The sequence below is a fragment of the Schistocerca americana genome, chromosome 11, assembly GCF_021461395.2.
Source record: "Schistocerca americana isolate TAMUIC-IGC-003095 chromosome 11, iqSchAmer2.1, whole genome shotgun sequence".
NCBI classification, from domain to species: domain Eukaryota; kingdom Metazoa; phylum Arthropoda; class Insecta; order Orthoptera; family Acrididae; genus Schistocerca; species Schistocerca americana.
The window spans coordinates 180,962,065-180,974,903 of record NC_060129.1 but is presented as its reverse complement, the minus strand read 5'-3'; the positions used below and the strand labels follow the sequence as shown (position 1 = coordinate 180,974,903).

The 12,839-nt window shown below is 38.7% G+C and overlaps 1 protein-coding gene across 1 annotated transcript in view; it reads right to left on the bottom strand.

Annotated features, from left to right (window-relative positions):
* LOC124553503 (putative vitellogenin receptor) overlaps nt 1-12,839 on the bottom strand; it is a 148,450-nt gene that overhangs the window by 57,727 nt on the left and 77,884 nt on the right. Inside the window, exons 31-33 of the mRNA XM_047127356.1 lie at nt 7,731-7,847; nt 7,513-7,657; nt 3,777-3,970 (exon numbers count right to left, since the gene is read on the bottom strand). Of these exons, the coding sequence (XP_046983312.1) occupies nt 3,777-3,970; nt 7,513-7,657; nt 7,731-7,847 (456 nt within the window). The remainder of the gene's footprint in view (nt 1-3,776; nt 3,971-7,512; nt 7,658-7,730; nt 7,848-12,839) is intronic.

The window sequence follows — 12,839 nt, the reverse complement described above, 5'->3', positions numbered from 1 at the left end:
CACTACCAAGCCCCAAGTTTGTGTGCAACTTTGTACAGATTTCTAGTGTTTTTGGAGATTAGTATGTTCTCAGTACCTCTGAAAGTACATTGCTGTCCTTTGCCAGAGGGCAATTATGAGGTCAATAAGAGCCACTGAACAGTTTAAGGAAATGCCAGGTACTTTAAGGAAGCAGGGAAAGCTATTTCAGAACTGCATTTCAAACATTTCACTGGTTTCTAGAAGAGAATGAAGCAAACCGAGTTCCCAAATTAATAGGAAACCTTTCTGTTGGAGCCTTAGTGACAATAAGGCAAAAGCTAACTTCAAATGACAATTTCAAATGACAAATTCAAATCCTTCATGAAAGATGCCAATATTTTGTACATTAGTAAATTGCCCTGCGACATTGAGGCCACTGCTGTAAGGCAAGAAAATTAGGAACATTACGAATGTTTAAGAATTTTCAAATGTAACTGAAAGTTTTTGACATGTAAAGAGAACATTCCTCAAAACCTGAAACTGGTTTATTTGTGGTTACACACACTCCCTGGAGTACAAAGAGAGCCTTCCACACAATTTGTAGTTATGACAACATTGTTTAATTCATTTTTTGGACTACTTTAAGATAATCAATGCTATAAGGCTAATCTATATGCACAGCAGTGAGTGGTACTTGACAGGATCTTTCACCACTGATATGAATACAGCACTGCAGATAAGGTGCTAAACTGACAGTAATAAGTGGGGCAAGTCTGAGCACAGCAGGAAGCACACATTCTGGCAGTTTTCTGTGAAGAAAGGGTCAAAGTCTTTTAGTATTAGCAAGCTTATGCTTGCTAAATATAAGTCTGAGAAATCTGAAGACAGCTGAACCACAGTCTCATTCTAATACTATGTGTTCTTTACCATAGTTTCCACCTGCTGTCACATGGAAAGTACACTCAACCCTTCTGAGCTAGAGCACCACCTGACTTACATGTCATCAATTTAAGCATATCTGGATTCCATGTCCCCTCCTGACCTTTTACAGATGTGCAAATAGCTCTTTCACAGCTATACCCACACTGAAGTCTAGGAGAAGCATTTTTAGCTTCATTGTACTGTAGATTATTTTACTGTTTCAGTTATGAAACTGACATTTACACTAAGCCAATACAGTCACACTCTTTAGGAGTCAGTGAATTGTGTGTGGGTGCAGAAGTACCAACAAAGGGAAAAATGGAGAAAGGCTTAAAGTGACTGCTTTGGCAGGATCACTGAAGTACCCCATTCCATTTGGATAAACCAGCTTTTGTTTCAGGCAGTGTAACAGCTGATGTGGACATGGGAGAGGAAACATACTAGTGCTGAACCAACCAAGCAGTTGCAAAGGAAATCTAGTTGAAATTGTCAGCTGAGCAAGTACCGAGGCAAACAATGCAAGTGACAAAATATTTGAAAAGCTAAGGATACTGAAACATGTGAATTACCCGAGAGCAGGAAGTCTCAGCCTGCAATGCTTTGTTGGCATAATTTCCCAATTCCATGCTTTGCTGAACAGAATTATTTTCTGAGAAGTATGTGACTTATTGCAGTTTAGACAAGAAAAATGACTTCTGGCCCAAGGACAACCATTATGTGCAGTAGTCAGGAAAGAACTCTTCACATCATACAGACCAGGATGTCACCATACTTTGACTTTTGAAGTCAACCTTAATGGAATTTTTATTCCAATATGCTGGAAACACTGTTGACAGCTCTAACCAAATACAAGGGAACAATGAGTGTTACAACAGCATACTTCAGTATTCAGGTACAAGAGTTTCCACATGGAACAATTTTGAGGCCAGTGGATTGACTCCAGCCACATTAAAATGGGCACCATAAGCCTGGACCCTGCCATATCAAACACCTCATGGGGAACAATGAAGTTCTACACAGCCCAACATTTGTGCACTACTAATTATCACATGAAAGTGTACAAATTTCAGAGCATAACAGATTCTCTGAGAACTTAAGGATGACAGGGAAATGCACAGTTATTTAAGGCACAATTGTGCACATACAGATCCACTGGGTCGACAGCATTTTTATCATACCGTTGCAGTATACAGTATACTGCCGACTTAATGATACACAGGTTTATGAAACAATCTAAATATGCAGAACTATTGGTACATAGTACAACTGCTACTGCAAACAAATTAACTTACGAAATTAAAATGCATGCAGCCATCTGTTTTACATGTTATTTATACAACTAGTTATGTTCCAATAACTGACCTTCAGGCCCCATGACTAAATTGGGAGGAATTAAATGCTGTGTGCAGTCACAACAGGAGCCGATATTAAATAACCCATGTGTTTTACATTACAATCCCTTTGTTCAGAGGCCAACTGTTAAGACAACATTCAAACCAGAATGTCAGCCGTTTGATGAATGAGGGGGTAGTGTTGTGTAAACCAGAGATCTTTGGATACAAATTAGGACTGCACACAGGACTTTACTCTTCCCTGTTTACAATGGTCAAGGGGCCTAAAGATGGTATTCTGGAACATTAGAGCTGGTTGCCTAAACACCTGCAGCTATATCTGATTTCATTTTCATTTCATATTTAACAGCTGAAATTGTTTTAACCATCTATTACACATGAGCATATAAAAAAAATACATCCAGTTAAATCACATTTCAACCTTCAATATTAGCAGCATTGTGGCACTTAAAACACTAAAATCTTTAACAAATTTTTATAGCAACAATGAATCGTTTGGTTTGGAGAAACGTGCACTAATTGTGATGTCTGCACATTCTGCAGTGTCATTGTCAATTTTTGCAAGCCCACTCTTTCAGATATATGGTGTAAACTTTTTTCGGACACAGAATGGTATAAACACTACTTTCCTTTTAACTTATAATTGGGTCTGTCTCATGTGACTGCTTATGAATACTTGGAACACATTCTACAGTATTTCTCAAATATGTGGGGGACCCATACCAAACGGCACTAGCAGGATATTGTCAATACAGGGGAGCAGCACAAACAGCTACAGGTTTACTTTTATTACCTAAGAGCACCTCAAAGCTGCTGAAAAACTGGAAGAACCCTGAGAAATTAACTATCCCACAAAACTAAGAAATTTTAAGAATAACCACTGACAAATTTAAAATATATCACAGTCCTCTATATTTCTTCAGTGATAAAACAGTTGTTACAACATGTACAGATATGCTTAAGTAATCATCCATTGAACCACTGCATGAAATGCTACAGGAAGTAGCTAAAGTTGTACAATGGGACATACTTTCTACCCTGCACTTATTAACAGCAGTTTGCTGACTATGGATGTAATTGTGACAAGTCCAGTCATAGGAAACAGCTACAAATTAAAACCTTGTAGCCTCACTGCACAATATTTACAGTGAAAATATGCTCGGCTTTACACCTGTAGAATAAGGAGAGGAAAGTCTTGGCTGTGATGAAATTACTGTTTATTTATTAATGAATCATGTCTTGCATAATTCAAGGCATCTTCAGATTGGTTAATGTTGATAAGTTGAATGTATTTAAAATACTAGTTAATTTACTTCATGTAGGGGTTTAATTATGTCTAACATTTATTGTCAAATCTGAAGGTGTCTAATTAGGTGAAACAAATCACTGATGAGGAAAACCAGTAATTTCAACATTGCAGCCAAGACTTCTCCTACATACTGGTTTCTGTATCTGAATGTCATAGATTGGAAAAGTTTCACACTTTTAGAATAGTTTTGTAAAAACTTTATGCAGCTAAATTAACAGTTTAGCTATTATTACCATCAGAGGCAAGACTTCCTATGGTGTTCGTCCCTGAATCTGCCACAAAGACTCTGTCCAGGATGCTGTCATACCAGAGAGAGACATAGGGCCCCGACACTTCCTCCAGCACATGGACACGCTGTCCAGAACCGTCCATCAGGATCTTGTCCACGTGCACATATGAGGATGAGCCAAATGCCACAAACATGTACCTGCACCACAACACCAGTCACAGTTCATGTTACTCAAGTCAGTTTCATTTTTACAATATGTACAGCATTCTTATTAAATCTAGTATTCTTTACAGTAAATTTAAAACCGACGAATCATTTAAGGCAGTCTGCTGCCAAATCTAATTTTGCTTCTGCAATATTTCAAAATACATCAAAATAGACCGCAGGATAAGAGTGGTGGTGGTGGTGGTGGTTAGTGTTTAACGTCCCGTCGACAACGAGGTCATTAGAGACAGAGCGCAAGCTCGGGTGAGGGAAGGACGGGGAAGTAAATTGGCCGTGCCCTTTCAAAGGAACCATCCTGGCATTGGCCTGAAACGATTTAGGGAAATCACGGAAAACCAAAATCAAGATGGCTGGAGACGGGATTGAACCATCGTCCTCCCAAATGCGAGTCCAGTGTGCTAACCACTGCGCCACCTCACTCTGTACAGGATAAGAATATAAGGCCTGAAGTACTAATGAAGTGGCTCAAGACATTGTGTGTGCCAACTTAGTACAATCAAAAATGTTAAGAGGAAACACCGAACAAATACCCTGTTCTTTGCCATTTTGAAGTGGATCAAACAACTTCCCATGGAACTCCAATATGCGTAAGATAGGCACTGGAAGAATTTTAATTAAGCTCATGACCTAATAGTTTGCTTCATGAAATACTAACCAAATTATTACCTATTAATAGGAAGGAGAACATGAGCCATGCTACAAATTTATCAGCATCTGCATTCTACAAAGTACAGGATGGAAATTATCAGGGATATGTCTTATTTCTATGTGTGGATGCAGCCACATAAGCTTTAACCCAATACCCAATTGGTGTTAAGTTTAGTATCATGTTGAATCTACACAACCTCATGTTCATGAAACAAAGTTTCTTACAACATTTACTGTCATACCCAATGACAGTGCAAAGATGGTTCCTGATGCTACATGTGTACAGCCTTCAGCACTTTGTATTTTTCTTTTACACACAGTGTAGATCAGTTATACTTAACATGTAACAGTTACGACTTTTCTTCAAGGGCTGAGCCATTCTTTCATGCTGCTTCTGTGACAGTGACTACCATGAATTCAAAAGAGTGGGTTTTTATGTATAATGCTCATAGGTGGCAGCACATTTAACAGTAGCTTGATAGCAATTTCTACTTTGTAGACACTTTGTATTTCACACACACTAAACAACGGAGGTGATGGAAGAGGGGTAATCTGGCACAATAAAATTGTGTGAACTGTACAGCCACCAAAACAGTTGCAGCAAGCTTACAGTGAAGATTAACTACTTTGTTGAACAGTTTTTAGATATTTCGAAGACTTTAAGGCCAACTTGTCTGTGTTAATGTAGGATTGTGTTTTGGCTTCTGCTGTGACTGAATTTATCACCAGGGTGCTACAACTGTAATGATTAGCAAGTAATATGTAACCTCACTGCAGTGTTACAAATTTCATATGGTAGTGTCTTCACAATTATGCAGGATCCATATTCTTAGGACCTGCATTTTACCTGCTTGGTATCATCTTCCAAACAAAAGGCTGTGCCATTAGAGACAAGCCATGATGTACTCCATCTCATTGCTGATGGAGGGTTCATGTGTCTGGAATCCATTATCACCAGTGACAAGTCATGGCTTTTATGCATCATTACAGTCCTGAAGGGAGATGAGCCAGCACAGTGAAAGTTCATTTTCCAACACAAAGATAGGTGGAAGTTGTTCCATCTGCAGGGAAAGTGATGCCATTTTTTGGCTCTCGTGGAATGCTTTACCAGCAAGCAATTCCTCTACTGTCACTGCAGCATACTGTATATCAGTATTGGCTAAACTGATGAAGCACATTGCAAGGAAAGACCAGAAGTTTCTCTGACTGGGTGGCAATATGTGGTCTCACCTCAAAGTTTGAGCTTCAGTTCAACATTACCTGTTTACTGCAGACATCTAGCCCCATCTTGCAGCCTGTGGTTTCTTTTCAAATCCTATCACTAAAGGCAAAAATTTGGAACATTTTATTTGCCAATCAAGCAGTGCTCAAGCAAAGTTAAGATTCTCAAGAACCTGACAAATAGAGAGAGAGAGAGAGAGAGAGAGAGAGAGAGAGAGAGAGAGAGAGAGAGAGAGAGAGAGAGAGCCAGGTGTGGAACACAAAGCTAGTGAGGCTTTTTAAGTCTTTGTCAAGCATATAAATTCAAATGGGCATCTATAGCTTATTAGTATGTTAGGCTACAATAGCACTTGCGATTGAGAGCACTAACTACTAACGCTGTCACAAGGACTTAAAATTATTAATTGTAATGCTACAACTGTCCTTTTGCAAAGAGCAATGTCCTGGCAATAATACAAATCCTGTTGACTTATCTCTGGAGTAAGTAGTAATTAAAAGAATGCACGTCAAGAATGTAACAGATGCAGCATTATTGTAGTAATGCAGCATTATTGTAGTAATGCAGCATTATTGTAGTAATGCAGCATTATTGTAGTAATGCAGCATTATTGTAGTAATGCAGCATTATTGTAGTAATGCAGCATTATTGTAGTAATGCAGCATTATTGTAGTAATGCAGCATTATTGTAGTAATGCAGCATTATTGTAGTAATGCAGCATTATTTAGAGGAAAACTACTGCAAGTGAGCTGCATTTAAGATACAAATTACATGGAGATAACACTTTAGAAAGTATGTAGTGTAAACTGGAAAGTTTATGATGTCACATACTCCTCGACAGAGCATAGGGGACAATGCAGGAGACCCGCACTGCCGTACTAGCCAAGTTCCTAACAGAGGTGGTTTGCCATTGCTTTCTTCTGACCATACTGGGGATGAATGATGACAACACCCAGTCATCAAGGCAGGTGAAAATCCCTGACCCCACTGGGAATTGAACCCAGGACCCCGTGCTCAGGGAGCAAGAATGCTATTGCAAGACCACGAGCTGCAGACTGGAAAGTTCACACCAGGCTGAATTAATGTTAGCTTTGAAGAGTATTTGGGACCTATAGATTACAAAGTTCTATAGTAACCTGGAGTAAGACTCCTGTCATTAAAACTGATCTCTGGAACAATTCTAAATTTATGAACTGGTAGAACACTGAAAATGTCAACACACCTCTGGAACTCTGAGAACATACTTGTATGCTCTAAACTAGAGTAAATTAAAGTATTCTGGTTTTATGATTGAATTCCAACTTAATAGGACCTACAAAGTGGCGAAGTAGTATTCAACCAGTGCCCAAATCAACAATAGGATCTTGTCCAAATGAATGGTGAGGTCTTGCTATTGCCAGATAACTGAACAAAAATTCACTTAATGTCAGTATAAAGCTATTAAATTCTTTGACCAGAAACTGTCTCCAAGGAGAATCTGAACTGTTCATAGCCAAATACACAAAAAACACCTTCGAAGCGAAGATTCATACTGGCCAACAATTCAAACTTAGTCAAATTTATGTTTACAAGCAGGCAAAGCAAACTGCCTTGTTGACAGCTATTTATAATGAGACTATGCCTTACAGCCCCACAGCTGATACATACCCCTGATCTGGGACGACAGCTACACTCAGCGGTGGTTCGGCCCCCGTGCTTCTCAACAACACGGCCACTGTTTTGGTGTTCATGCTCATTGCATTCACTGTTGCAAGCTCAGCATCACTCCAGTACACATTGTTACCATACGCATCTGCAAAGGTTGCTTATTAGACCTAAGTACCACTTAGTTACAACACCACAATGCAACAGTCCATCCCACTCACCATATGACAGGCTCATGATCTTCCCAATTCCTTTCTCGAGTAGTAGTCTAATTACATTAGTAGACATCACCATTGAGAACAATTTCTTCTCTTCACTCTCACTCAGTATCAGCATGTCTAGAAGCAGTAATATTGAAGTTAAGTTTTGTGCATTCACTTCCAATATTTTTGGTTACAGGTTAACAGGAAATTCAGATATTTCTTGCAACAAATTGAATAAGGAACCTATCTACTCAATTTTGGCACCTGCTTAATTGAATTTAAGTAGGGTCCACACTAGGTTAACATAATAAGCTAGACAATGCAGAATAGGCCTGACAGAGTTAACAGAACACACTAAGAATGAGCATCTACACTTTCAAAACTAATTTTTTTTAACTTTAGTCTATACCTGTGCATTTGTGGTACAAAATTTTAATAACTACCTGTAAGTACAAAGGAAGGCAACAGCCACTGAATGTAAAATCTAATCATTATCAATCACACCTACTAATCACATCTGAGGGATTAAAACTTGCAGCATGAATCTTGACTGACCACAGAAAATACTAAGGCTGCTCAGTTATTTGTGGAACAGTATAGTAAACTCACCACATGACAGAATGTTAGTATGGAAATGTTGCTCTTTGCAGAATCAGAAAAGATACTGACATTTTAAATGTTGCATTCATTCCATGTAAAAATCTCATGAAAATCCTTACTTCTACAATATCTAAGGCGTTAAGAGAAAAAATGTCGAAATTTGTGAACTACTTCAAAATGCCAATCTTATATGGCAAGGTTATTTTCACATACCTCCTTCCAATCAAATTTTTCAGTATTATTGAATTAATCATTTCCTGACAGTTGCCTTTTCAGCAATCCTTACATTTTTTACACTTAGATGCCAATACGTACTCCATAATGGTATATGGTTAACAAGGGACTTAGGGAGGTCCTCATCAATTCACAACCAGAGTATTATAGTTTAAGAATACAGAATTATTTTGTAATGTATGGGTAGAATGCCTGTACCAATGACATTTAAAATAACAGTCATCAAACTCAGTACCACATAGGATTTGTTAAAATAAGTTATGTAACTAATTCTATTCTTCATTTGGCTTGTGTTTATGTTTTACATGCTTCAGGGACATTATGCAGCACCACAAGACTTGACATCATTGCGAGCGTCAAATTGTCTGTTGCCATGGAGTTCATCTTGTGTGAAGTTCCATGTTACTGGGCTTCCCATGATTAAAGACCTGTGATGCTAGACACTGAAGCAGCAAGAGATGTTAGCCATACTCCTATTACGTGACTCATTCATTTTGAGAAGGCTATGTTAACTCTTGCTATTCAATTAACACATCAAAAAAGTTTTGCATCACCCAGTTCCCAGAATTCAGAAAGAAACTGACTGCATATTGTACCATAAAGACAGTCCCTCTGTTCAGATATGTCACTAAACCCACTTGATGTAAACAACCATTCACGACCAGTGCCTATTAGATGGAGGGGTCGAGCAGCCAATCAGTTCCAGTCATTGTACCAGCAAGGAGGTACATGGCTCATCTTGTACGTAGTTCAACTGTGCCTAGACAGTCAATACTGTGGTTCGATCAGCTCTGCATTGTTACTGTGTGCTAGGAAGGGCTCTCAACAAGGGAAGTGTCCAGACGTCTCCGAGTGAACCAAACCCATGTTGCTCTGACACGGAGATACAGAGAGGCAGGAACTGGCGATGACATGCCTCGCTCAGGCCACTCAAGAGCTACTACTGCATGGGTGAATGGCACCTACAGACTATGGCTCTGAGGAACCCTGACACCACCATGTTTAATAATGCTTTTTGTGCAACCACGAGCATCTTTACTATGAACAGTATGCAACAGGCTGTATGATGCTCAACTTCACTCCCGACATCCATGGCGAGGTCCATCTCTGCAACCACAACACCACATGGACCGCTCAGGATTGGCATCCCATTTTCTTCACCTATGAAGGTCACATATGCCTTCAACCAGACAATTGTTGAAGTGTTTTGAGGCAACCTGGTCAGGCGAACACCTCTGACACACTGTCCAGCGACTGCAGCAAGGTGGAGATTCCCTGCTGTTTTGGGGTGGCATTATGTGGGGCCAACGTATGCTGCTGGTGCTCAGGGAAGGCGCCTAAGGTCTTTATGGTATGTGACTGCCAGCCTCCGGCTGATAGTGCAACCATATCAGCAGCATATTGGTGAGGCATTTGTCTTCATGGACGACAATTTGCACACCCATTGTGCACATTGTGTCATTACCTTGAAGGAAGTCTTTGACATCACTACTAGAGTGGCCAACATTTTCTCCAGGCATGAACTGTCAAACATGCCTGGGATAAATTGAAAAGGGCTGGACAGCATGACCGACCAACCACTAGAGGGCTTAATTGCCATTGAGGAGTGGGACAATCTGGACCAACACTGCCTTGGTGAACTTTTTGATAGTATGCCACAAATACAGGCATGCATCACTGCAAGATGATGTGCTACTGGGTATTAGATGTATACGTCTATAAAGCAATCTGGACAACCACCACTGAAGGTCTCACTGTATGGTCTTACAACATGCAATGTGTTTTCATGAGCAACAGGAAGGGCAGAAATGACGCTTATGTTTATCCCTATTTGAATTTTCTGCACAGGTTGTGGTACTATCTAGACTGAGGTGATGCGAAACTGATGTGTGTAACTTAGCTGATAATGAGAAATACATTCTCCACACTTTCTAATATCAACTTTCAAGAGGTTTCAATCCCATGGACAAGGCAGCTAATGGGAACTTTTGAGAGACAGAAGTTATTCACATATACAACTTCTGCACTCTAGAATTGACAGTTTAGTTTTCTGATCCAATGCCTAGGACTAGAGGGTTCCCAGAAGGTATCAGACAAAGTTCCGAGATACCCAAAGGAATTGGAAACAATACTTCATTAGCTATTACTCAAAGTAATCAAAATTTGGACTAGAGGACAGCATTCTGTCCTAAGAATCTCCATTGATAAATACTGCTTAAACAAAGCAACTGCTGAGATGACAAGCAGCAGGGTTTTCTGTTTTTAGTGTAGCTGCTTTTTACTTTGTATGCATACAGATGAAGTTATCTGGAAAATCTTCCTAGTTACTCCTGAAGATGCGAACAACATTTCTAATTGGTTAATGTTTCATTGGCAGCCTATAGTGGCCACTTCTGATTAAAGTATGAGATTTGTTCTATGAACCCCACTATGAAGTAGCACCTTCAAGAAGGTGGACTAATTTGAGTGAGTGTGTTCATCTGGAATTTCAGTATCAGGATCTTATGTAGGCGATAGAAAGTGGATGTACTTGTCCTCACTAATTTGTCAACTAAAGTGATAGTCCAGTCTGAACTGGAATACACTGCTCTTACATCTTGAGTTACTTCAGTTAAGATCAACTCTAGGTTCGACTAATTACCAGCATTAGACAAATTTGCTATCTACAGAAACTTCGAGTTAGAAAATGAAGTATGTTTAATACACTTTGCAATTCTGAAGTTTGAATTGTCTCTGAAACGAGTTATAAGATGGACATCAACCGAAGTTAAACTAGCATAACTGCTTAATTGAATTGGGTGATTCTGAAGGAATCATAAAATGAAAAGTGAGATTTTTCTATTTAGGGAGCAAAATCACCCTTTAGTAGAAGATACATCATGCAGGCTCACAATAGAGATGTTAAATTTGTTTGGATTACCATCTGAGAAATTAAGTGTTTGGAAATCTTTCCTGGAAATGTTTGTTTAGCACTGTAGTACATAAAGAAATTATAGGATGAGAATGGGAGCTTTCAAAGGGTGTTGTAGAGCGTCTAACAATGGGAAGCCACAGTGTTCAGTATACCGTACTAAAAGATTGCCCTGTTAAATCTGTATCATGTAGTGAATCTGACCTGAAGTGATTTCAATGAACTTTCAAGAGAAGTTTTCTGCCTCAGTGATGCACAAGCTTTAAGATTAATCATTAATCATTGGACAGTCCTGCCCCTGTGTTTTTTTTGAACACTAGCCATTTCATATACACTAAACTGTAAAGGTTCTATGTTTAAGACATGAATTTGCATGGAATTTTATTAAATGTTCGATGTTACTCAGCTGTTTGCTTTTTATTATTAAAAGCAATCAAATGTGATATTGCTGCAGTCAAGAGTTAAACTCTTATTCAACTGACAAATGAAATTGTTTCATGAAGATGCCACTAAAATTTTTATTGTGCATCACTAATTTTTGGTACCGATTTACAAAAAATTGTGTAATGCACGGTCTTTATCATTTGATGGTAAACTTTTCAAAATTTCAAGAAGCTTTTTTCCCTTATAAACTTCAAGGATTCCCTGAGCATCTGGGAAAATTACATTCATTCAATACCTGCCGTTATGTTTTTCATGTGTAAACATGTGTCAAAAGCAAATATTTTTCCATTACTGTCATATTGTAGCATATTGCAAGACTATTATTGAATAGTTATTTGTACCTTCATTTATGGTTGACTGGTTTTCCAAGCCATTCCATCTTTGAAATATCTACAGATTGCATTCAGGTGCAAAGCAGTTTCTTACCCTGATTGCAGGTGCAATATTAGTGAAGTCACAACACGAATTCATTTTCAGAAACACTATGGGTTGGTTGTGTATAGTTAACATTTGTTATAAAAATGAAATGAGTAACATGGAAATTCAGTAGTATGTTCATGCAGACGTGTCATTGTACTATCTTTTGAAAGTTTAATGTATGAAACAATTTAACTAGTGTTGAAAAACTACGAGCAGAACTTGATCCTATAATCTACTGATTGCAGAGCCTTAATTCAAAGTACACAACCACTGCTAGCTCACACTCACCAGGCACTGGCACATCACTGACACACAAAAACTTCTCTTGCAATTTTTAAAACTTCTGCACACAGTATGTCTTAATGCTTTCATATTATGCTACCCTAAAGGAATAAAGAGTACAATATTCCAAGAAAATATGCTCTGAATGTTACAGCTCCCCTTGTAAGAACGCCACTTAACAGACCTTCCCTCATATTCATACTTACAGGATTTGACAAAGCATGTCTACATCAGTT